Genomic DNA, 13360 nt, shown 5'->3' with positions numbered 1-13360 from the left:
TCCTTCTGCACTGTAAATTCTATGAAAACCCACAGTGAAGCATGTAATATAGTTCGATGTTCAATAAAATCGAGTTGCATCTCATCAAGTGTTGGAAGCCTCTACACCAGCTTGCCCAACACATCATGGTACCAGTGAGTAATGCTGAAGTTTGACGGACCTACCTTGAGATAATCTGCCTTGACCAGCGATCAGTCCTCCGGTAGATGGACAGCGTCCGCCCTCCTCCGCAGCTCCGCATCGCCAGCAACCTCGGCGCAAACTGGAAGATTCTTAAACAGAAGTTCCAGCTGTATCTTGAAGCCACTGACCTCGAAGCCGCATCAGATGCCAGGAAGATCGCACTATTCCTTTCTACAGCCGGGGACCACGCTATCCACATTTTTAACTCCCTCACATTTGCTGAAGGCGAGGACAAGACAAAATTTAAAACAGTCCTGCTGAAGTTCGACAGCCACTGTGACATCGAAGTCAATGAGAGCTTTGAACGGTACGTTTTACAGCAGAGGCTTCAGGGTAAGGATGAACCTTTTCAGTCCTTTTTAACCCATCTCCGCATCCTCGCGCAGTCATGCAACAATGACTCGACAACTGATTCCATGATCCGGGACCAGATCGTTTTCGGGGTCCACTCCGATTCCCTTCGCCAGCAGCTCCCGAAAGTTAAGCAGCTCACCCTCACCATCGCTATCGAAACCTGTGTCCTCCACGAGCACGCTAACAACCGGTACTCCCACATCAGGGCGGCAGAAACGGCAAAGCTAACCCCCCATGAGGCAGAAGGGGTGCAGGCCATCACACAAATGCAGAGCCTGAGTCTTGATGAGAGTGTCCATTTTGCGCTTTCCCGGGCTCCAGCGCATGCACGCCACGACCGAGGGGACGGCGAGACCGACGACCAGCCTGCGCAGGGGCGCACGTCGTTCGACTGCACTGCGCATTGGTGCACGGAACGTCCTGACGTCGGCATCATGACTTGTCCGAATTGTGGCTCCACCCATATAAAGCGGCAATTTCCGGCAAAATCACGACGCTGTCTCCAGTGTGGCAAGCTTGGCCACTACGCAGCCCTTTGCAGATCTGCTCTACTGCCCAACACACAGCGATCCCAGCCATAGCGCAGGAGCGTCCGATCGGTACAGCAGGCCGTGACAGACTCCGACCCCGACAGCCCACCAGATCCCGACGCTGAGGTCCTCAAGTCCCCATTCCAGGTGGGCAACATCACTAAGCATGTTCTGCCTCTCTCAACGATAGTGAAACACTTCCCAATCCTGAGCATTGATCCGGACGACGAGTGGTGTGCTACCCTTACTGTTAACAAGGATCACATCCGTTTCAAGCTGGACACCGGCGCTTCAACAAACCTCATTTTGAAATCTGACCTCGACACCATCTGTGTCAGACCAAGCATTCTTCCACCGGCCTGCCAGCTCCTCGGCTACAATGGCAATGCCATTGCTGCCAGTGGCTCATGCCAGCTTGCGGTGTCCAATAGGTCATTAAAAGCGACGCTGCGATTTGAGATCATAGGAACTAAGCTTCCCTGCTCGGTGCTCGGGCCTGCAAACTCCTGAACCTAGTGCAGCGAGTTCACACCATGTCGTCCGCAGAGGCAACGGCCTCGCCAGATGATAACTTCCAGGCTCAACTCAATGACATCATAGCGCAATACCATAGTGTGTTCGAAGGTATGGGCACACTCCCATACCGATACAAAATCCTACTGAAGCCAAACACCACCCCTGTGGTTCACGCACCGTGTCGGGTGCCGGAACCCCTCAAGGACCACCTCAAGCAGCAGCTGCAAGGCCTCCAGGACCAGGGCGTCATATCAAAGGTCACGGAACACACGGACTGGGTTAGCTCCATGGTTTGCGTCAAGAAGCCGCCTGGGGAACTTCGAATCTGTATCGACCCCAAAGATTTGAACCGCAACATCATGAGGGAACATTACCCAATACCTAAACGAGAAGAGTTAACCAGAGAGATGGCTCATGCCAAATTCTTCACGAAGCTGGACGCCTCCAAGGGGTTTTGGCAAATACAGCTGGACGTGTCCAGCCGCAAGCTGTGCACATTCAATACCTCGTTCGGTTGCTACTGCTACAACCGTATGCCCTTTGGCATCATCTCCGCCTCAGGAGATGTTCCACCGCATAATGGAACAGATGATGGAGGACATCGAGGGGGTGCGAGTGTACGTCGACGATGTCATAATCTGGTCCACAACTCCTCAAGGACACATCGATCGCCTCAAGCGGGTGTTCCACAGGATCCACGAGCATTGCCTCCGACTCAACAGAGCCAAATGCTCATTCGGTCAATCAGAAATCAAATTCCTTGGCGACCACATTTCGCAGCAACGCGTGCGGCCAGATGCTGACAAGGTTTCGGCGATCAACGCCATGAAGAACCCGGAGGACAAGAAGGCGGTCCTCCGCTTTCTAGGAATGGTCAACTTCCTTGGGAAGTTCATCCCCAGCTTGGTGTCACACACCACAGCTCTCCGCCATCTCGTTAGAAAAACAACGGACTTCCAGTGGCTACCCGCTCATGAGCAAGAGTGGTGTGAGCTCAGGGTGAAACTCACCAAGGCCCCGGTGCTGGTGTTTTTCGACCCTGCCAAAGAAACAAAAATATCCACTGACGCGAGCCAGGACCGTATTGGGGCGGTGCTCCTCAAAAGGGATGACTCCTCCTCCTGGGCCCCAGTTGCATATGCCTCCAAAGCCATGACGCCCACTGAGCAACGATACGCTCAGATTGAGAAAGAATGTCTGGGCCTCCTTACAGGGACCGACAAGTTCCATGATTATGTATATGGTCTCACCAAATTCACGGTCGAGACGGACCACAGGCCATTGGTTCACATCATCCAAAAATACCTCAATGACATGACTCATCGGTTACAACGCATCCTCCTCAAGCTGTGCCGTTACGATTTCGACCTGGTTTACACACCGGGCAAAGAGCTCATTGTGGCCGATGCACTCTCCAGATCTCTCACCACACCATGTGAGCAGACTGACTTTGTCTGTCAAATAGACGCGCAGGTGCAATTCTGTGCCTCCAACTTTCTGGCCTCTGATGAGAGGGTCATGCAAATTCGTGAGGACATTTGGGGCAGCAGGGTAGCATGGTGGTTAGCATAAATGCTTCACAGCTCCAGGGTCCCACATTCGATTCCCGGCTGGGTCACTGTCTGTGTGGAGTCTGCACGTCCTCCCCCTGTGTGCGTGGGTTTCCTCCGGGTGCTCCGGTTTCCTCCCACAGTCCAAAGATGTGCGGGTTAGGTGGATTGGCCATGCTAAATTGCCCGTAGTGTCCTAATAAAAGTAAGGTTAAGGAGGGGGGGGTTGTTGGGTTACGGGTATAGGGTGGATACGTGGGTTTCAGTAGGGTGATCATGGCTCGGCACAACATTGAGGGCCGAAGGGCCTGTTCTGTGCTGTACTGTTCTATGTTCTATGACATGGCCAGAGATCCTCTGCTCCAGCGGGTTGTGGTAGTGTGACTAGGGGTATTACGGTACCTTAGAAGTGAGCTGCTATTGGTGCAGAGGACTCGCTGCCCATTAGCCCAGATAAGTCATGTGCCTCTCAGCCAATCAGGTAGCTCCGCCTACAAGGCAGGATATAAGAACCCATGTTCCCCGGCAGTCGGCCATTCTTCTGTACGTCTGTTGCCGGGCACACATCTTGTGCATTAAAGCCTTTTGTTTGGATCACATCTTCGCCTCGTGTCCAATTGATGGTGCATCAATTTAATGCACAAGTTTTAAAAGATGGAGCTTCGTATCCAGCCGGAGTGCCTTCAACTCAGCCCGCACGCAGCAAATGCAACAGCTGCATTTAAACACTGGCTGGCGTGTTTCAACAGTTATTTGAGCACAGCCGAAAACCGCCCGAGGGAACAAAAACTGCATATCCTCCACTTGTGCGTGGGCACCGCCGTGTACACGCTCATAGAGGACACAGCAGACTATGACGCAGCTATGGACTTGCTAAAGAGACATTTCATCCGGCCGGTGAACCAGGTCTACGCACGGCACTTGCTGGCCACGAGACAGCAATTCCCTGGTGAGTCTTTGGATGAATTCTACCAGACCCTCCTTGTTCTGGGGAGAAACTGCGCCTGCCCACAAGTTTCTGCGGCCGAGCACACCGAACATTTAATTAGAGACGCTTTCGTTGCGGGTATTCAATCTTCCCAGAGACTCTTGGAGAAATAAACTTTAAGCTTCGCTGAGGCACGGGCCCTCGCCTCCTCTCTCGATGTCGCTAACCGCAACGCGTACCCTCCTGACCGCACGGCGGCCCCCTGGGCAGCATGGAACGCAACCCCATCACCCCCGCAGACTTGGACCCCCCTCAGGCCTGCGCCCCGGGGCGCCCCGATAAACCCACGGGGCCCCACTGCTACATTTGCGGCCAGGCCAAGCACCCCCGCATGTGCTGCCCGGCCCGCACCGCAACCTGTAAAGGCTGCGGCAAAAAGGGCCATTTTGCGGCCGTTTGCCAGTCCAAGGCGGTCGCTGCAGTCCCAAGCAGTGATCGCGGATTCCCCCCCCCAGCGCTACTCATGCGCCCCGCGGACCTCTCTGCCCCCAGCCCCCACCGCCACAAGTGATCACCGGGCGCCGCCATTTTGGGCCCCCGACGCCACGTGCGACCCCCATCGGTGTCACGTATGGGGTCTCGGTGATGCAGAGGGAGATGGACCGACTGGTTTACCAACACGGTTTACAGGCAACCTTCCCATATCTCGGCAATGTCACCATCTGCGGCCACGACCAGCAGGACCATGACGCCAACCTCCGCAAATTCCTCCGTACCACAAAACTCCTAACCTGACCTACAATAAGGATAAGTGCGTGTTTAGCACCGACCGTCTAGCCATCCTCGGCTACGTAGTGCGTAACGGAGTGATAGGCCCCGACCCCGAACGCATGTGCCCCCTGATGGAGCTCCCCCTCCTCCACTCCCTCAAAGCCCTCAAACGCTGTTTGGGCTTCTTTTCATATTACGCCCAGTGGGTCCCCAATTACGCCGACAAAGCCCGTCCCCTCATCCAATCAGCCACATTCCCCCTGTCGATGGAGGCCCACCAGGCCTTTAGCCGCATCAAAGCAGACATTGCAAAGGCCACGATGTGCGCTATCGACGAGTCCCTCCCCTTTCAGGTCGAGAGCAACGCGTCTGATGTTGCTCTGGCGGCCACCCTCAACCAAGCGGGCAGACCCGTGGCCTTCTTCTCCCGGACGCTCCAAGCTTCCGAAATCCGACACTCCTCGGTCGAGAAGGAGGCACAGGCCATGGTTGAAGCTGTGCGACATTGGAGGCACTATATGGCCGGCAGGAGGTTTACCCGAAACGAAAGGGAAAATGCTGGAAAATCTCAGCCAGTCTGGCAGCATCTGTAGGGAGAGAAAAGAGCTAACGTTTCGAGTCCGATGACTCTTTGTCAAAGCTAACAGACAGAGAGAGTGGGAAATATTTATACTGTGGAGTAGGAATGAAAGATGAGTCATAGTCACAGAAACCCAGGGAAACAGGGTACTAATGGCCACAGAGACCAAGGGAAAGAGTGTTAATGGCAGTCCCCAGAGAGGAAAGCAGTTAAGTAGGATAGTGAGGGAGGGACTTACGGAAATGCTGTCGGAGAGAAGAGCAGTACTTCTTCACGGTAGGCATTCCTGGAAGAGAGGTGGCAGTGACTTAAACACTGGATAAAAGCAAATTACCCTCCTCACAGACCAACAGTCAGTAGATTTCATGTTTGATAATGCACAGAGGGGCAAGATAAAGAACGATAAAATCTTGCGGTGGAGGATTGAGTTGTCCACGTACAACTACGACATCTTGTATCATCCTGGGAAGCTAAACGAGCCTCCCGGTGCCCTGTCCCACTGCACCTGTGCCAACACACAAGTGGACCGCCTCCAAACCCTCCACACGGACCTCTGCCACCCGGGGGTCACCCGCTTCTTCCATTTCATAAAGATCCGCAACCTGCCCAACTCCATCGAGGAGGTCAGGACAGTGACCGGGGACTGCCACATCTGCGCAGAGTGCAAGCCGCACTTCTACCGCTCTAAACAAGAGCACCTGATAAAGGCTTCCCGCCCCTTTGAACGTCTCAGCATGGACTTCAAAGGTCCCCTCCCCTCCAACAACCGCAACACGCACTTCCTCAACGTGATTGACGAGTACTCCCGTTTCCCTTTCGCCATCCCCTGCCCCGACATGACCACAACCACCATTATCAAAGCCCTGCACACCATCTTCTCCCTGTTCGGTTACCCCGCATATATTCATAGCGATCGGGGGTCCTCATTTATGAGCGACGAGCTGCGTCAATTCCTGGTCAGCAGGGGCATGGCCCCCGGGATAACGGACAGGTCGAGAGGGAGAACGGTACGGCCTGGAAGACCGTCCTGCTGACCCTACGGTCCAGAAATCTCCCAGTCTCCCGCTGGCAGGAGATCCTCCCAGACGCCCTCCACTCAATCCGGTCACTTCTCTGTACCGCCACTAACCAAATGCCTCACGAACGTCTTCTTGTTTTTCCCAGGAAGTCTTCCTCAGGGACCCCGCTCCCGACCTGGCTGGCTACCCCCGGGCCCATCCTGCTCCGGCAGCACGCGCGGGTGCACAAGTCAGACCCGTTGGTCGAAAGAGTCCAGCTACTCCACGCGAATCCGCAATACACGTATGTGGAGTATCCCGACGGCCGACAGGAGACAGTCTCCCTTCAGGACCTGGCACCCGCCGATCTCGGCCACACCCCCCCGCACCAGCCCCCCCCCCGACACCCACTGCTCCCAGCAATGACGCACCCACAGCTCAGCGGACAGGGACCCTCTCCCCCGGTCTGGCACTCGCTAGCTCCGACCAGGGGTACGGACACAGAAACAAGATCATCAGTCCCGGAGTCACGGACGACCACCGCTCCAACATCACCGGCACCACTACGCAGGTCAAGCAGGACATCGAAGGGGCCCACTCGACTGATTGAATCGATGTGACCTATGGGTGGACTTCTGCCTGCGGATGGACTCTTGTGATATCCATTGTTCTCTACCTATTCACCCATTTCCCCCTCCCCCCCCCCCCACGATTATGCACACTGCACATTGTTGTTTTTTTCCTCTTGCACATTAGTTACGGGTCAGTGGGCAGCCATCGATGCAACGGTACGGCGTCAACATTTCTAGTCATACTACCAGTCTCACGTAGTCACGGGACACCACCCCCCCCCACCCCCCTCACGCCCACGTATTTTTTCCTCCCCCCCCCCCCCCCCCCCGCTTCCTTTTCAACAAGGGGTGAATGTGGTAGTGTGACTAGGGGTATTACGGTACCTTAGAAGTGAGCTGCTATTGGTGCAGAGGACTCGCTGCCCATTGGCCCGATAAGTCATGTGCCTCTCAGCCGATTGGCTGAGAGGTGGGTAGCTCCGCTAGAAGGCCTGTTTTACAATGTCAAGGACGATCTAACGGTGGTAGACGGCATCCTCATGAAGCTTGACAGAATTGTTATCCCACAGAGCATGCGAGATTTGGTTCTCCGTCAAATCCACGAAGGTCAGCTGGGGGTCAAAAAATGTCGCCGTCGAGCCCGAGAGGCAGTATTTTGGGCAGGCATCAGCCAAGATGTCGCCAACATGGTCCTCAATTGCCCGACGTGTCAAAAATTCCAGCCGGCCCAGCCTAAGGAGACTCTACAGCAGCATGAGATGGTGACCTCCCCATGGTCCAAAGTCGGTGTTGACCTGTTCCATGCCAAGAGGCGTGACTATGTCCTCCTAGTGGACTACTTTTCCAACTACCCCGAAGTGGTCAGACTGTCTGACCTCACGTCGGCGGCGGTGATCAAGCCATGCAAGGAAACCTTTGCCCGACATGGGATCCCACTCACGGTGATGAGTGACAATGGCCTCTGTCTCTTCAGCCAGGAGTGGTCAGATTTTGCCCGTCTGTACAACTTTCGGCGCGTCACATCCAGCCCCCACTACCCCCAGTTGAATGGGAAGGCCGAAAAAGGGGTCCACAGCGTAAAAAGACTATTGTGCAAGGCTGCTGGCTCGAATTCCAATTTCAATCTGGCGCTGTTGGCTTATAGAGCGACCACTGGGCTGTCCCCAGCGCAGCTCCTCATGAACCGCACACTGCGAACGACGGTTCCGGCCATATACATTCCGGACCTTGACAACTTCCCGGTCATTCAGAGGATGCAGCAGTCTCGGGCCCAATGCAAGTTGGCGTACGACGCCCATGCCACAGATCTCCCCGAGCTGGTCCCTGCTGATCAGGTTCGTGGTCAGCTGCCTGACGATGGCTGGTCCGCCACAGCTGTGGTGATCAAGCAAGTGGCCCGAGATTGTTCCTCGTTCACATGCCTGATGGCTCTTTCCGACGACGGAACAGGCGGGCACTGCGCAGACTTCCACGCCCGCCACCCAACCGTGATGTCCCGCCTCGCACACTGCTTCCTCAGGACGCGCCCTGCCACGAGACCACCGATCTACCAGTTATTCTACCAACCTCGACGACCACCGCATTGGAGGCAGTCCCGCCCGTTTAGGTGCAGGTGGCCCCTGACCCACCCTTGAGGCGGTCAACCAGAATTTGTCGCCCACCACAGAAACTGAATTTCTAGACTGACTGTTACATTACCTTCTTATCGCATCGTTTTGACATCTGTACATGTCGTTTTTTTCATGTTATCTGCCCTCTATCTGCACTAGACACCTTCCCATGCATATAAGTTAGCATGTTCTGTATATAGTCAAGTTCCTGTACACATATTCATTATTTATTGACCTGAAAAAAAAGGTGGGGGGAAATGTGATAATATACATCTATGTATATAATGGAGTGCAGACAGGCAGTGATTGACACACAGGATGACCAGTAAGCACACAGAACACAGCAGCCAATCACCAGACAGGACACAACCACTATAAAGCCAGAGGGCACCAGTTTTCCCGCTCTCTCAGGATCCAGCCTCTGAGACAGTCAGAGCTCGTGAGCATTAGCCAGTGCAAACACCATGTGGTAGTCAGTTAGTCTGGTCAGGCTAGCCTCAGGTCTCCAGTCAAGTCAGCATAGAGTCAACCCACAGTTAAGCATGTAATATAGTTAGATGTTTAATAAAATCGGATTGCATCTCATCAAGTGTTAGAAGCCTGTCTCTCTCTACACCAGCTTGCCCAACACACCACACTCCCTCCTACTGACTCTCTGATAGTGCAGCGCTCCCTCATGTCATAATGTGCACCCATGCACATCATGAGTAAAGACAGGCAGTGACAGACACCCAAGTTAGCCAATCAACATACAGAACAGAGCATGACCAATCACAAGACAGAACACCAGAAGGGGGCTTCCAACTATAAAACACACAAGGCATCATCACTCTGCCTCTTTCCACTGCTGGCAACTGTCGTGAGTCAGGATGTACAAATCATTCAATACCTTCGACACGTGGATCTAGCTAGCCTGGTCTAGATAGTTAATGTTAGTTTACTTCGAGTAGTAGAGAGTCAACCCACAGGCAGTTGTGTGCTTCGTTACTGAAGTTCAATAACTCTTATATTGAACCAACACCCATGTTTGGTTCAGTTACCCGCATCGTGTGCAGTCTGTGTTACCCCAGGGTGAATAACAAACCTCAGTACTGATCCTTTGACAGTGCGGCACTCCCTCAGTACTGACCCTCCAACAGTGCAGCACTCCCTCAGTACTGACCCTCTGACAGTGCCGCACTCCCTCAATACTGACCCTCTGACAGTGCAGCACTCCCTCAGTGCTGACCCACCGACAGTGCAGCACTCCCTCAGTACTGACCCTCTGACAGTGCAGCGCTTCCTCAGGACTGACCCTTTGACAGTGCAGTAAACCCTCATTCCTGATTCTGTGTATGTGCAGCACTCCCTCAATATTGACCCTCCAACAGAGCAGCACTCCCTCAGTACTGACCTTCTGACAGTGCAGCACTCCCTTCAGTACTGACCCTCTCATAGTACAGCACTCCCTCAGTACTGACCTTCAGACAGTGCAGCTCTCTCAATACTGATCCTCTAAAAGTGATCCTGCGCATGTGCAGCGCTCCCTCAGTACTGACCCTCTGACAGTGCAGCACTCCCTCAGTACTGACCCTCTGACAGTGCAGCGCTCCCTCAGTACTGACCCTCCGACAGTGCAGCGCTCCCTCAGTACTGACCCTCCGACAGTGCAGCACTCCCTCAGTACTGACCCTCCGGCACGCAGCATTCCCTCATTGCTGAGCCTCTCATAGTGCAGCACTCCCTCAGTACTGACTCTCCAAGCGTGGTGTAATCAAGGGATATGGAGACTGTAACTTTGCACTTGCTTCATGTCTGGTCCAACTCGTTTTCCCAGCACCATTGTGTTTTCCGTTTCTGGTTCTCCCCCCAGAAGTCCCTGTGACATCAGGCCGGGAAACCCCCAGGGTACTGGATAACGGAATTTGGCGATTGACTGAGGAGGTGTTCCTTTCGCGGATATTGAACTGTCCGACCATTCACTCTCGCTCCTTCCCGGTGCTAGCGTGGGTAGTCCAAGGGTGTCAGCAGCCACCTTCTGGAGGCGGGCTCCCACCCGGCCAACACAAAGTGCGACCAGGCGGGGTGGTCCGACCATGTCAGCAATCGGCCCTGGACCATCCGGCCAATGGGTGGGCCTGCTACCAGCGTCCTTCACCCCTCCCCCACCCTAATCACACCGACCACACCTCCGGCCACCCTCAAAGTAAACCCAACCCGAGTCGTAGGCATGAAATGAGGCAGAACGGAGGCTCTGCCACCGCTCTATCCCTTTCTCCCTCTGGCTGCGAGGCAGGCTCCAAGGCCTCCCTCAATCCTGCACCCAGAAAAGGAGGCCTCCCGCATCACCGATTCTGCTATGGTGGCTTAATAAATTTGACGGCCAGATGTTATGCGGCACCCTTACCTGTGAAGGCCCCAGAAATGCTGAGGGTGGCTGTAGCTCATGACAGGGTGTGCCCTGTTGCCAAGGGAAACTGATTGTGAAGTCGGGAGGTCATCATCATGCTGCATGGGGACAACTAGCTGTTTTTTTCCTCCTGACAGGTGGTACGTCAAACGCAGTGCAGGAAATGAGCAAGCGCTGCCGAGTGACAAACGCTTGAATAATTCTGCGGGGTGGATGATGTGGGGGAGGGGTGTCCATGTTAATTTCGCAGTCATGGAAGCATTGAAGAGTTGTGTGGATGGAAAGCAGCAGCTATTTTGAACACAGCAACCTACCTGTGGTAGTATGACTAGGGGTATTACGGTACCTGGGAGCGTGAGCTGCCATTGGTGCAGAGGACTCGCTGCCCATTGGCCCAGGTATTGTGTGCCTCTCAGCCGATTGGCTAAGAGGAAGGTAGCTCCGCCTACGAGGCGGGGGTATAAGAACCTGTGTACCCTGGCAGCCAGCCATTCTTCTGTACGTCTGCTGCCAGGTCCACTTCTTGCTAATTAAAGCCTTTCGTTCGGACTTCATCTACGTTTCGTGTCCATTGATTGGGCATCACTACCCTGCACAGCTGGGTCACTGCACACAAATTGGCTGCCAACCTGAACACCACCACGCTGTTAACTTTCACTGCCGCTCTCAATATCTCTTGGTTAGACTTCATTGGGAGCACTGTGCACAGTTCCGGTCTCTCTATACCTTGGTTCCAACACACTGGGAGCACTGTGCACAGCTCTGGTCTCCATTTCCATTGGTTAGACCACACTGGGAGCAGTGTGCACAGCGCCAGTCTCCAAAATCCCTTGGTTAGACCACATTGGGAGTACTTTTTTGAACAATCTTTATTGTCACAAGTAGGCTTACATGTCCCTTGGTCAGAGCACACCTGGAGTATTGTGTACAGTTCTTGTCTCCATATCCCTTGGTTAATGAAGCCAGGACACCAGACAGGACTCCCCCTCAGCTTCTCAGAGGCGTCTCTTCCTGACGTCAGCGCGCTGTCCCAATACTGTCCTCCTGACGTCAGTGCGCTGTCCCAGTAACGTCTCCTCCTGATGTCAGTGCGCTGTCCCAGTAACGTCTCCTCCTGACGTCAGCGTGCTCCCCCAGAACCGCCTCCTTCTGAGGTCAGCGTGCTCTCCCAGTACCATCTCCTGACATCAGCGCGCTGTCCCAGTACCGTCTCCTCCCGATGTCAGCGCACTATCCCAATACCGTCTCCTCCTGACGTCAGCGCGCTGTCCCAGTACCGTCTCCTGACGTCAGCGCGCTGTCCCAGTACCGTCTCCTCCTGACGTCAGTGCACTGTCCCAGTACCGCCTCTTGCTGCCATCAGCCCCCTGTCCCAGTTCCGTCTCCTCCTGACGTCAGCGCCCTGTCCCAGTACCGTCTCCTCCTGACGTCAGTGTGCTCTCCCAGTACCATCTCCTCCTGACATCAGCGCGCTGTCCCAGTACCGTCTCCTCCTGACATCAGCGCGGTGCTCCAGTACAGTCCCCTCCCAACATCAGCACCCTGACCCAGTACCGTCTCCTCCTGGCGTCTGCGCGCATTCCCAGTACTGTCTCTTCCTGGCGTCTGCGCGCATTCCCAGTACCGTCTCTTCTTGACGTCATTACGCTGACCCAGTACCATCTCTTCCCGACGTCAGCGCACTGTCCCAGTACCATCTCCTCCTGCCGTCAGCGCGCTGTCCCAGTACCATCTCCTCCTGACGTCAGCGCGCTGTCCCAGTACCATCTCCTCCTGACGTCAGCGCGCTGTCGCAGTACCATCTCCTCCTGACGTCAGCGCACTGTCCCAGTACCATCTCCTCCTGACGTCAGCGCACTGTCCCAGTACCGTCTCCTCCTGACGTCAGCGCGCTGTCCCAGTACCGTCTCCTCCTGACGTCAGCGCCCTGTCCCAGTACCATCTCCTCCTGACGTCAGCACGCTGTCCCAGTACTGTCTGCTCCTGAGGCAGCGCGCTGTCCTAGTACCGTCTCCTCCTGACGTCAGCACGCTGGCCCAGTACCATCTCCTTCTGACGTCAGCGTGCAGTCCCAGTACCGTCTCCTCCTGACGTCAGTGCGCTGTCCCAGTACCATCTCCTCCTGACGTCAGCGCGCTGTCCCAGTACCGTCTCCTTCTGACGTCAGCACGCTCCCCCAGTACCGTCCCCACCTGTAGTCAGCGCGCTGTCCCAGTACCTTCTCCTGATGTCAGTGTGGTCTCCCAGTACCATCTCCTCCTGACATCAGTGCGCTCTCCCAGTACCATCTCCTCCTGACGTCAGCGCACTGTCCCGTACGTACCGCTCCGGACCAGCGCGCTCCTCCAGTAACGTCTCTCGTCAGCGCGCTGTCCCAGT

General features: G+C 54.9%; 1 protein-coding gene across 7 annotated transcripts in view; it reads right to left on the bottom strand.

The window, feature by feature from the left end:
* Positions 1-11332, bottom strand: part of LOC119975278 (myristoylated alanine-rich C-kinase substrate-like) — a 113217-nt gene extending 101885 nt beyond the window's left edge. For 3 of the 7 annotated variants that reach the window (XM_038814988.1, XM_038814987.1, XM_038814990.1), the window contains exon 1: positions 10979-11332. In XM_038814988.1, the coding sequence (XP_038670916.1) occupies positions 10979-11235 (257 nt within the window). In that variant the 5' untranslated portion in view covers positions 11236-11332. The remainder of the gene's footprint in view (positions 1-10978) is intronic. The other 4 variants (XM_038814991.1, XM_038814993.1, XM_038814992.1 and 1 more) reach the window with 3 other exon arrangements.
* Between the last annotated feature and the right edge of the window lie 2028 nt (positions 11333-13360).

The sequence above is a fragment of the Scyliorhinus canicula genome, chromosome 12, assembly GCF_902713615.1.
Source record: "Scyliorhinus canicula chromosome 12, sScyCan1.1, whole genome shotgun sequence".
In the NCBI taxonomy this organism is placed as follows: domain Eukaryota; kingdom Metazoa; phylum Chordata; class Chondrichthyes; order Carcharhiniformes; family Scyliorhinidae; genus Scyliorhinus; species Scyliorhinus canicula.
This window is presented reverse-complemented; position numbering and strand designations above follow the sequence as displayed.